Source organism: Gymnoscopelus braueri (genome assembly GCF_963280865.1).
Source record: "Gymnoscopelus braueri genome assembly, chromosome: 19".
Lineage (NCBI taxonomy): Eukaryota > Metazoa > Chordata > Actinopteri > Myctophiformes > Myctophidae > Gymnoscopelus > Gymnoscopelus braueri.
Window position 1 is genome coordinate 24319803 of NC_137621.1, and position 13286 is coordinate 24333088.

Consider the following 13286-nt stretch of genomic DNA (forward strand, 5'->3'; position numbering starts at 1 on the left):
GTGTGTGTGTGTGTGTGTGTGTGTGTGTGTGTGTGTGTGTGTGTCAGATGCCACATAATGATGTTTCTGAACAGCTGAGATGAGTGTGTGTGTAACTGGACAATGAGGCAGCTGTACATCTCTGTCTAAGATGCACACACGCATGCATGCACGCACACACACATGCATGCACGCACACACGCGCGCGCACGCACGCACACATGCACGCTCACACATGTACATACACATACCCAGGAGAGCATGAACAACAGTGTAATCCTTGGGTCTGACCCCCTTGGGGACCAGACCAGACCTTAATAAAGGCCTTGTTGTTTCAGGAGTTCGCTTAAATGGTTTCAGGTTCATCTCCTAACGCAGTGGTTCTCCACCATTGGGCCGGGGCCCGCTGATGGGCCGCGAGGGTATTGCAAGTGGGCCCCAAATAATTGGCAAAACACTAAACACTATGATAATATAACATTAAAGGTAGATATGTTTTGGTATAGGTTTTTTGCTTAAAGGTTAAAGCACTATATTCTGATTGTATTCATTGCTATAGGGTGTTTGTTCAATAACAGGGGTCCCCCCATCTCTCCAGCTCTTTAATAAACAGAAAATACATTTTCAGGGGGTGGCACATGTTCAACCTATCAGGAGAGAGTACTCATTTATCAGCTTCAATTTTATATTGTTCCAGTTCCAATGGTGTCTGCTCATTTCTTTGTTTCATCACTTCCTATTTCACTTGTTTACCCTGTATCCTGAGTTCCCGACCTGAAAATGTATTTTCTGTTTATTAAAGAGCTAAAGAGAGACAGGGAGACTGAACAAACACTCAATAGCAATGATTACTACCAGAATATACACTTATTTCAACAAAGGAATATCACTTATACCTTTAATATTAAAGAAGTAAAAACAAAAGGTCATGGTATTTTTTCTTTAAAACCTTGAAAAGTCTGTTTTCATTGTGACACCGTGAAATAGCTTAAAGTATACTAGATTAGTTCCACTGATCCAACCCGGAACACAATCGATTGATTGATCATAACATGCTCTGAAAATGCGGTCCACCGATCTGACTATGGGTGGGCTGCGAACCCTTTTGAGATATTCAAGTGGAAGTGGGCCCTGGTCCAGAAAAGGTTGAGAAACACTGTTCTAACATATAGGCCCCGGGTTATGGACCATTGCCCACTATTCTATGCTCAGCAGCTCTATGCCTAGCAATCATATTCTAAATTGTAAGAAAGAATATAAAAATACATTTATAATAAGAATATGTAATTTATTACATGGTACACAATACCATTTGGACACCTTTGTATCCAGCTCCCAGCATAAAATGAACACAGAGATTTTCAGACATTCTCAGTCCATCTCCCTTGTCTCATGCTCACTCACACAACACAACTCCCAACATTGGGTTTGATTTTTATTGCACTTTTCATTCACAGGGAATCTCAGAGTGTTAAAAACAGGGTAAAAACTTAAAAACATAAAATCAATCACAAATGGTTAAAAACAGGGTAAAACTAATTCAAGCATAAAAGGACATTGCTGACAGTAACTAACTATACAAAAATGTAACACGAAAAGGCCTTGTCCAGGGTCTGCGGTGCTTGGAAAGCTGTTCCACAGACCCAGTGCAGCCGAGCAGAAGGCCCGGTCCCCCATGGTGCTGTCTGAGCTGGCCTACTAATTACAGACCTGGAGGAGGAAGTTGCCCATACAAAATACAAAATAATACATCACCAATAATCACTTTTTGTAATGTTATTGTGCCCATTTCTTGCCTTTTGTCTACTGTGGCTTTAACTCTGGCCTTGCAGAGGCTGATAAATTTAAATGCTTTCAAAAGCATTTAATATGGACTATTCATGGCGGTGTCACAGTGTGAATAGTGGTCTAAATAAAACAGGTTGCCATTATTACCTCAGCTGGCCTGCAACATCTCAGCCAATGAGTGAGTTCCTTTGGTCAGACCTCTTTTAAGAGGGGTGTAGTCTAGATGTGCTGCAGGGTCACAAGGAGTGATGTAACCTGTGTTTATTTTCAGCATATACACGTAAATGTAGACACGCACGCACTCATGCACGCACACACACACACACAATACCCTTCAGACTCACGCTAGCATTGACGCACGCACGCATGCTTGCTTGCATGCATGCGCACAGACAGACAGACAGACAGACAGACAGACAGACAGACAGACAGACAGACAGACAGACAGATAGATAGACAGACAGACAGACAGACGCACGCACACGCACGCGCACGCACACGCGCACACGCACACGCACACGCACACGCACACGCACACGCACACGCACACGCACACGCACACACACACACACACACACACACACACACACACACACACACACACAGGCAACTGTAGACTGCTTCTGCACATACTGTTCTGTATATGTAAAGGCTTCAGTGGACATCGTACAGTATCACTGACCATGGACAAACACAGATGTACTGACAGATATGAGTTTGCGGTCTGGTTGAATCGTCACTCTACTTCTCATCTCGCCCTTCTTGCCACCTTCCTAGTTTGGTCGTTCAATGACAACTGTTATAGCTCGCACACACACACACACACACACACACACACACACACACACACACACACACACACACACACACACACACACACACACACACACACACACACACACACACACACACACACACACAAATTACAGAGTAGAGGGTGTTTGTTCCAAGGGTGGGCGGAGAGGTGAAGGAGAGTTGAGGTATATGTGTTGCTGGGGTAAATGAAGGGGGGAGTGAGAGACAGAGGAAGAGAAAGAGAGAATACATGGGAAGGGAGAGGGTGTGGCAGTGAGTAAATGGAACAGAAAAACATTGAATATGACAAAAAAGAGTGAGGGGGTGAGAGAGAAAGAAAGAAAGAAAGAGAGAGAGAGAGAGAGAGAGAGAGAGAGAGAGAGAGAGAGAGAGAGAGAGAGAGAGAGACAGAGAGCAAGAGACAGAGAGAGAGAGAAAGACTGACATACAGACAGACAGAGAGATTGGGGGGAGAAGAGAGAGAACTTTAGTCTTGGCTCATAATACTTATGGAGGTCTCCCTTCCCTTCCGTCAGCTGCAGCTGTTGGTCACGCTGGTGTAACGATGAGCTCTCCAACATTGCATCACTCCCTGTCTATCCTGACTCGAACACTGGCCTGCATTGCCCTATAGCTCTGCTGCCTCTCACTGCACACTCACACACACACACAAGAAAATCTTGTATTTCTGGTACATTTTGGGTATTTTTTTTACAAACAGAGTAAAATTGTCGCTCCGGATTTTCCAATGTATGGGGAGGTTAAGTCATCATGACGACATGTTGGAAAATATGGCGTGTACAGATCCGAGAACATATGATGCATCAGATTATAGAGTGTAATTTTGCCCAGTTTATGAGGATATCTGTTTGAGGCTATTGATGCTTGTCATGTGCAAAGTGCTTGCGTGATATCCAAATTGCTGTACATACGCACGTGATACAGAGCCAGTGGAGAGAATTGTGGCTAATCTGTGTCAGATATCACTTTCTTCCACTGCTATTTAAGAGCATGCTTGATACACCAGAATGTCAATAAACTATGACCACTATGCTTATGATGTATTCAAAATGCCGAGTGAGATGCTGGTCATGTTCTCAATGTACACTGCAAAATCCTAGCCCTGACCTTTATGGGTCTATTCGGATCCATTTGTACACTCCCAGAGTTAAAAGAACACTCAGGATTTAACAGTGTAGAGAACGTAGTAGAGGAACGATGTAACTTCCCTGGGAGCTCGTCCACTAGCATACATCAGAGACATTCCACCTCATCTGACACTAGTCTATGGAATTCTGCAAATATTCCACACTATTCTTCCAGGCCTTCTAAAGTGCCTGTCAAAAGAGACAAGTGTGTACACACAACATGCACCTGTAAGCTTTTAAAACAGGGGTAAAATATGCATATATAATATGATATCTGAGAAGATATTACTGTCCACCTTTTTATGCTTGCTTAAAGGGAAGTTAATCAGATGCATGGTGCTGCATGCACATGTTGTTTCTGTGGAGTGAGTGTGTGTGTGTGTGTGTGTGTGTGTGTGTGTGTGTGTGTGTGTGTGTGTGTGTGTGTGTGTGTGTGTGTGTGTGTGTGTGTGTGTGTGTGTGTGTGTGTGTGTGTGTGTGTGTGTGTGTGTGTGTGTGTGTGTTGTCAGATATGCATGCATGTGTCTATGTGCGTATCTCGAAGCGTCTTTGTGTTTGCGTTACTGATAGGTGATAATTTGTCATGGATTCGTGTAGAGTCCCTTTCTCCCCTGTGCTAGTATGACCAGCGTATGCAACCTATAGGTGACACCTACGTGTTGCTCTGGGAACACACCAAATACCTCAGATGTCTTGAAGGTTTACTTGGCAACCGACGGCTGTTTTAAGACCATGGATACGCTTTCAGCTTGGATTGAGCACTGAATTGCTTTATTATTTCTTGAAATGCAAAGGGGATAAATACGCGGAAAACAGATATAGAGGCTGGAATCATTTTCTATCATGTGCTCATTGTTGTGAATGGACTGAGTTACAAATCCCATGACCTCATCCAGTTCTATTTCTGTAGCTGGGATACCAGAGCTTACTTTCTCTTTAACCTTTAGAATTTAAGTAGTTATTATAGTGTTGCTTCCAACTTTGTCAAACAAATGCACATGTTTATTTTATAGAAATAAAAATGCTGAATGAATTCATTTTTTCATTTGAATCTAAAACCTTTTGATTTACAATTTTCGACCTATTAACTATATAGTCTGTAGGTTAATAAGTCAATTTGTCAATGGACAGGTAGGTCATCATCAGGGATTTTATGCAGTCAATGAGGAAGCTTTTGGGTTTACGGCAGGGGTCTGCAACGTTTTTCTGGCCAAGGACCCCTTAGCTGAGAGAGATGAAGCAGGGACCCCCCCCGCTACATATTGTACACAATTGTGTTGAAGATTAAACGTTTTCAAATTGTAGATTTCATAGATGGCTTGATAGACATGTTTGACAGCACAATAATGTGTATTTTCAGGCATTTAACCACTTAAACCGTCAATACTTAGCATAAACTTGACCGTTCACTCTGTACTTAGTCTGCTTCTTTCTCCACCCACACCTAACCCCCATCTACACCTAACCACGCCTAACCTCCAAAAATAGCAGATCTACAAGCTCACAACGCCTCGCAGCGCGAGGCGCTGTGAGCTTGTAGATCTGCTATTTTTGGCTAAAGTTCTCCTCAGATATTAAGGGATGCTAGGGTTCAAGTGGGTTTAATGTAAAGAAGATTTGTCAGCCCCCCTTGTAGTAACTCTGAGGACCACATAGGGGTCCCGGACCCCCTGTTGAAGACCCCTGGTTTACGGGGTGGGGGGCAGACAGTCAGAGTAAGGTGGGAGGGGTTGACAGGGATGTACAGCGCAGCACAGCACAGGACACACACTCACACTCATCATGCCCGTTCCATAAACCTCACCACCACATTCTGCTACTGAGCACAACCCGGCGCAGCTGTCGCTGAGCGCACAGAGAGACCGGGGCGACTTGGACAAGCGGACACACTTTTTGGAGCGACAATGTGGAGTCTGGCACGATCAGCTTCTTCAGTTCACACTGACCAGTGACCCAGTGAGTGCACACCGACCACCACACTTTCTCAAGTGGCGCAAGAAACGGAATGTTGTCGCGATCTCTCAGCAAAGTGGGTTTCTATAAGACAACGCGACACTTCCCGGCGTCCAGATAGGACATCAGGCTCCTTTACCATGAGCTGTCTGGATGTTATGTACCCACTACCAGCCTATGGACATTACGCACCGTACTCCGCAACTGCTCCAGCTTTCATCAATAGCTTACAGGTACGGAATGACTGAGAAATCGTGTGTTTGTTTCTCCTCAGATGTTTCTTCTCGTGGAAAAGGGACTTTGCATTGAGCTGTGCTTTCTGTGCTTTAGTTTTTTTGCAAACTGTTAATGAAGTATTCAATCAATCAATCAATGCAACCTGTGCGTCAAAACAAATTATAAGCAGGCTGCAGGCATGAAATAGGCTATTAGTCCCAATGGTGGGAACTTCTGCAAGTGGAAAAAAAAAAAAAAAAAAATGATGTCAGGTCATTTATCTATTATGCGTTATTTCAGCTATGCTTTTGTTGAATAATGTTTATTTTCAACAAACATGTTATTTTTTAAGTTATTTATTTTTGTATTTATTATAGGCTGTTGTCAAAGGGAGAGCTCTTACACATTTCAAAACCTCCTACATATTAAATATTCCAGAGATTGTATTTGTCTCATTGCTCATGTAGCCTCTGTGCAGTGAAATGTTGATGTGGCAGATTCTGGGAGACAGTTCTAACAATGTCCCAACATATCAAGAAAAAAAACAAAACAAGGTATGATACAAGTATACGCTAATAAAAGTTATAATACAAGGGTAGTAATACAGTGTAAAGTGTGTAATGTCTGTAAAGCAAGCATTTAAATACAGTAACCTGATAGGCGTGCCAAAAACATAATCAATATACACGTGCTATGCCTCCCACGCACTAGTCAAACATTATGTCAATTGTCTCAGTCAGCTCCAAATCTGTCCTCTGCAACAACTGTCTCAACAGCCTTTCTCCTCTCACCCACCTCCCCCCGCCTACCCCTCCCTCACAGGCACCTTTCAGTCTGAGCAGTGCTTCTCCTCATTCCCGAGACTTTATGGACACTCCCAGGGGTCCTGAGGGGGTGTCCGGGGGCCCCAGCGCAGGAGGCCCCGGCCCCGCAGCTTCCGCCTCCTCCTCCTCGTCCTCTTCGTCCTCTTCCTCCTACCCCGCTGCCGCCTCGCGGCCCGAGGAGGGCCCCAAGGAGAAGCAGGAGGTCCCCGAGGCCGAGTACCTGACGTCGCGCTGTGTCCTGTTCACCTACTACCAGGGAGACATCAGCAGCGTGGTGGACGAGCACTTCTCCAGGGCCCTCAGCTCCTACATGGACGGAGAGGGCAAGCGACGGGCGGCAGACCAGCATGGCACAGGTACGGTATAAAGAACCCAATGACGTGGGTGGAGCATAGTACACACCTTATGTACACAGGATAAGTCCTGAGTGTTGATTCAACTCACCAAGCATTTTGCTGCGTATGCACCAATGCTGTGTCATGTAGTCCATGTAGGGGATGCGTTCGTCTTAATCACTCAGTAAAGTCCCCTGTTTTAGAGTTATATCGACACATGTTGAGGATTTTCAAGGTTCAAGGTTATTTTATTTGTCCCTTTAAGGAAATCTGTCTTGGACCGGTTGCCACGTCAAAAAAATGTGTAAATGCAATTATTGTGCAGTAACACACATGATGTGCATAGCGAAAAGTGAGTACAGTACATGCATTCAGATACATTCATACATCACACTACATTACTCTCTCAGAGGTAAATCAACACTCAAGGTTTTACCGTGCATCATACAATTCCACATAATTAAGCCTGGGTGGCCCAAGTGACCTTTAACCATGCAGTGCTATAGGGAAATAGCCTGCCCAATGGGCTACTGTACATAGGCACCAAACATACAGATGCATGTGTGCATGCACACACACACACACAGACACACACCACAAACATAGGGCTGTCACGATTATAACATTTTACCTGACGATTAATTGTCACTCAAATAATTGCGATTAACCATTTAATTGTGTTTCTGTCATTGAACACTGGAATATATGAATACAAATTACACAATTTGATTTGAAGTTGCAAATAAAATCCTTGCACAGGGCAGATATGACAAATAACCTAAGTATACAAAGAAATGATTAACATATTTAATAATACTAATTATACTTTCAAAATAACTTAATAATGGAAATAGTTGATCTACAAGCTCACATGCGACGCGTTGTGAGCTTGTAGATCTGCTATCTCCACAATCTTTTAAGATGTCTGAAAACATGATCATTTTTCAACACGGAAACGATTATGACGATTATGCAAAAACTATTACGATTATCTCAAATAATTGCGATTAGGCGATGATGTAATAATTGTGACAGGCCTACACAAACACACGCTATCCTTTCCATGCATGCATGAGTCATTGTGGTGTTTCATGTTTCTCCGAGGCCACACCACTTGTCATGTTCTAACAGAACACAGCAGGGTGTCAGACAGGTGATGTGGTCACTGCTGGTCAGGTGACGCGACAGAAGGACTGGCTTGGCAGGCCTGTTGTCCCTGTATTGGTCACGCAGTAAGGGTCAGAGAGGTCAGAGAGGTCAGGTGCTGTTAGTGATCAAACGGTTCTGCCATGATTGTGGCATATTCACATCTACTGCACACTTTTACACGTTTGTGAAGGCTGAAGTACATCTTTAACCACTTAAACCCTCTAGACTTGGCAAACTGGACTGCGCTTTCCCGTCTACACCGATCTCTTTGACAAAAATAGCAGATCTACAAGCTCACAACACGCCAGAATATGGATGCTGGGGTTCAAGTGGTTGACTTAACTTTGACTCTGCGATTGTAAAAATGGTCAATTCGTACACTTGCAAGGTTAAAATAGCTCTGAGGATGTTACTGTGTAGTTTGTCAGTGAGCATTTGTGCAAAAAACATAGCCTGGAAAGGTCGAGGCTAGAGGTCATTAAGCATTAAGTTACTATATATAGTATGGAACTTGTTAACCTTGGGGCCACAAGTGTTATGATCCTTTGTCATTCAGGGGAAAGGTCTATAGATCTGTATAGCCGTCACTAAAAATCCATTATCAATGCTCCAATACGATTTTAAAAAGGTTTGTTTGGCCTGCCGTATACATGCACCAAATTGCAGAGATGAATATTATTTATACTTCCGTAGTGTTTCTCTGGTAGCAACCGGCTAGCGTCCCCAGTATATCCATGTAGGGCCTCCCCACCATTCTCTGTCCCTGGTCTTATGCACTCTGTTGGTCTTTCCTAGTCCAGTTGGATGTCTTCATTCCGGCACCCAGACAAGCTTCCTGCCTCACAACAGATACTATGTTTATACATGGCCGTAAGCGCACAGTCTCGCCAGCATATCGCCTTCAAACGGCTCTGCGGCTGCCATTCTGGCTCTGGCTCCGGTTCTTGCCCCACAATGGACGCTGAGTTGCCTGCCTGCCTGTCTGATTTATATATGCTGCGGGCTGTGTGATATGGTAAGAAGGCAATACAGGCGCTCAGGGTGTCAGACGGTGTCTTTTTTCAGAAGAATATCTAAATATAAAAGTATACTGCTTAAAACATAAAATGGCTCGCTGACATTCTGCCGAGGGCAAGCAAAGGGGGGAGCAGAGAAAACAACAGGTGGGGGTGCAGAGAGGAGAAGAGGGGGTGGAGGGCACTAGCATAGGGCCAGGGTTGTGTGTACGTGTGTGTGTGTGTGTGTGTGTACGTGTGTGTGTGTGTGTGTGTGTGTGTGTGTGTGTGTGTGTGTGTGTGTGTGTGTGTGTGTGTGTGTGTGTGTGTGTGTGTGTGTGTGTTTGGGTGTGTGTGTGTGTGTGTGTGTGTTTGTGCGGTAGTGTGCTGTGAGACTTGCAGAAATACTGGGCTGACATGTGAGTGAGAGATGTCGCCACAACAAGTGATTTAAGGCTATGTGAGCCTCACACTCCACTCCAGGTTAAAGCTACTGCCTTATATAGACTGTTAGGATATAGGGACGCCAGCCCCCCTTCCCCTCTTCCTCTCTCTCACTCTCTCACTCTCACACTCTCTAAACTAGACCGAGGTTGTATTTATTTTTGTGTCTTGTTTGGGCCAGGAGTGTGTATCTGTATGATCCAATAGGGAAGATATCTGGGCCAGAGGGTGTAGCAGTCATGTGCGTGGCATCTATGTTTCTGTCATGAGTTGCTTCCCTCGCTGCCTCACAGTTCCCGCTCCAGCACTTCCATTCGTGTCTATTAATCAAGAGAATCACGGCACAGTTGTTACAACGGTCCGTGACTCAGCAATGAAATGGGTTGTTGATTACCCCTTCTTCCCTCTCTCTCTCCCTCCCTCCATCAGATACCCATTCACCTGGCAGTCGGCGAAGCTTCCCTCCCTCCTTCTGGGACAGCAGCTACACGTCCCCCCAGAGCCGCTCCCACTGTGATGCAGGAGCTTATTCCATGGACCCATATGCATCAGGGCTTCACCCTGGCCTGCCCCATCCACACCCCCATCCTCACCCACACGCCCACCCTCACTCTCATCCTCACCCATCAGAGAGCTGGGGGTACGCCCAGGCCCAGGCCTATGGGCACCCAAGGCCCCTCCATGAACTGTATTCACCCTCGGCCTTGGACCCCCACTATGGGCCCCTGCTCATGCCCACAGTGCGGCCCCCGCACCTGTCCACACTGCCAGGCCACTATGAGGTGAGCAAGCTGGAGGCCCCTGCCTCCTGGCCGAGCCTGCTACCCCCAGGAGATGTCAGCCAATCACTGGCCCTCAACATGGACACAGGTACACCAAAAAAAGGATTTGGTATTTATCAAGTATGGAGTGTTTTCACCATTGCTAGTCGTTTGTGGTTGTTGTTTAATTACCTTGGTGGTAGGTCACATAGACACATAATCATAACCCTACCAGCCTATTAAAATGTTAATGTGACATATGGTGCTGTGTGACAGCTTTATGTGCTATGTATGGGCCTGTTTACCATGCCTGTTTACTTTCAATGTTGCATGTTCTTTCTAAGGTGATATTGTGTCCTGAATGACCTTTAACATCAACCTAGCCATGGAATCCAAAACCCAGATTTATTGTCACATCACAGGTTTACAAAAATAAGCAAGCTCCATCGTTTTAGCTTTTTTTCAGAAAGAAGACGGCAGATGATTAGCCTCTTGGCTAACTCTGACAGTAATAGTGTTGTTCATTTATTAATGTATGTTGGATCAGTTAAATAAATGAACATATTAATTAATAAATTAACAAAGGTAATGTGGAAAATGAACAAATAGGGATTAAATATATCCATTAATGGGTTAGGGTTAGCATACCGATACCAATACCAGCATTTTAAGCAGCATTTTAAGCAGTATCTGCACTGATACCGATACTGGTGTTGGTATCTCTAATAACAAGCAATTTGATATATTGTAAAATAATAATAGAAAACCCTGTCTCTCAACATTAGTGTAGGAATAGCCAATTGAACTGGAAAACATGGGAGAACATTAGTGCCAATGTTGAAATGCTTGTGGCAAATAGCTTCACTAATATTGACATGAGTGAGGTGACACTCACATTCCTGGGATGATCCTTTTAGGCCATGGGGATATTCTGTAGCAGAAGGACATGTGTCCCTGATGTTTTGATCATTAAATCTACATATCAGTGTCAAGAAGTACATTCTAAATGAATGCTTGTCCTTTTTCAGATGGCTCACTTTCACGTTTACCCTGATCTTTTCATTTATGTAACAGTAATATCAACAATTTCTGTAGATATTCTGAATTAGGACCAATTATATTTTTTAATCAAAAACACATACACACCCCTGCTCAACAAACATACACAGATTCTCATTGACACACACACACACACACACACACACACACACACACACACACACACACACACACACACACACACACACACACACACACACACACACACACACACACACACACACACACACACACACACGGTTTCCAGCCCAACCACACACATCGCAATCATCACAGAAGGTCTCTTTCTTCTTCTCCTCCCGTAACAGGATGTTTGGCTCAGGTAGGCTCCATGACAACCTGCACTCTGTCATATGCCATTGTCGTCCTCATTGTGTCTGTCTCTTTCTCTCCCACAGGCCTTCAGCACCACAAGAAAGGCAAGGAGCTCTACTGGTTCTAACAAGCCCTTCAGTCACATCGACCAGCCATTACCTGATCCAATTAGTCCCTGGACCCGCTCCTCTATTGTAGCAGCTTGTTCCTTCATCCCTCCCTAAGGCTCCATCCGCGCATCCGTCCAAAAACCCCTCTCTCAGCCTCTGGCCTCTCCTGCCAGTACACGGCCTTGCTCCAGGTCCACGTGTGTGCACCATGGAGATAAAGGGAAACGAAAGGAGAGAGGGAAAGAGGGTCCACCGAGACGCCTCTGCTCTCTCCATCTGTCCATAATCTGTGCTCTTCCTCATTTCCTTTACTCTGTTACGCTGTCTCTCTCTCACTGCCTTTCTCTCTGTGTGCCGGTTCACGACAGACCTTGGCAAGGGAGCAGGCCATCGTGACCTGTTTGGACTGAGAAGGACGGTATCACAACAGACTCCTGTAGAGAGTGGACAGAGTGATAGAGGGATGAACAGTGGAAAGGGGGCTTCTCTCCAACGTCTCACTCTCTCTCTCTCATGCCCCTTGTTGGTACAGTTACAGTATTGTCATCATCCAATTATCTGCATTTGACAAATGCATCATGCAGGGAAGAGCAGGATTGGCTGCGTTTGCATTGTGTCTTTGTGATGCTGTCATTATTATATATTATTTTGTTTTCTCAGTATTTCTATTTATTTGTGTTTATGTGCATTTCTAAAATATTTTTTTGATTAGGCCAGTGTTCTGAAAATACTGTGGTTAGATTATTATTTTTCTCGTGTGTGTGTGTGTGTGTGTGTGTGTGTGTGTGTGTGTGTGTGTGTGTGTGTGTGTTTGTGTTTTCTTAAGGGAGCCGGATGTGACCATGAATGTGTATTGGATTATTTTCTTTCTTTTTCATTTCCCTATAAAGTAATTTTATGGTTTGTGGAGATTGAAGGTTATTTTTCAAAGCAAAGAAATTAAAACATATCAAGTGGTTTGGTTCGAAAATGTTCCTTGTTGTTTTGAATAGATTCTAAATATTTTGACGATGTTCCATTTTGTCTTTATCTCTCAATGTCATTTGTTAATATTTTGAATTTGGACTTTAGAAATGTTTTGGGAAGCTTTTATTGTGCCATTTTCTTGCCTTTATGGGGGAAAGAACATGACTGTCAATAAATATTTTTATGGTAAATTAAGACATTTAATTTTTATTTACCATCACTGTCATTAAGAATAACTAGTTCATACCTGGAGATGCACACACCGCAAATACGTGCAGACTTGGGACCACAAAAGTGACTACATATCATATCACCATAGCCTGTGGCAAAAATGTGAATGAACAGCTTAAATTTGGGCAAAGTTAAAAATCAGCTTAGTCAGTCCCTGCATTATGACAATGGTCAATGCCCATGTGCAATTTGAGATCAAATAGCCAACCCACTAAGGA

General features: G+C 44.0%; 1 protein-coding gene across 2 annotated transcripts; it reads left to right on the forward strand.

The window, feature by feature from the left end:
* Nucleotides 1-5500: 5500 nt before the first annotated feature.
* vgll2b (vestigial-like family member 2b) lies at nucleotides 5501-13032 on the forward strand. 2 transcript variants are annotated; one of them, XM_080414834.1, is made up of 5 exons: nucleotides 5501-5896; nucleotides 6347-6433; nucleotides 6702-7059; nucleotides 10056-10496; nucleotides 11845-13032. In XM_080414834.1, exons 1-5 carry the CDS (start codon nucleotides 5804-5806, stop codon nucleotides 11886-11888), a joined length of 1023 nt encoding a protein of 340 aa, XP_080270960.1. In that variant the 5' UTR covers nucleotides 5501-5803; the 3' UTR covers nucleotides 11889-13032. The 2 variants fall into 2 exon arrangements, with proteins under 2 accessions (XP_080270960.1, XP_080270961.1); XM_080414835.1 differs by lacking the exon at nucleotides 6347-6433.
* The last annotated feature ends 254 nt before the right edge of the window (nucleotides 13033-13286 follow it).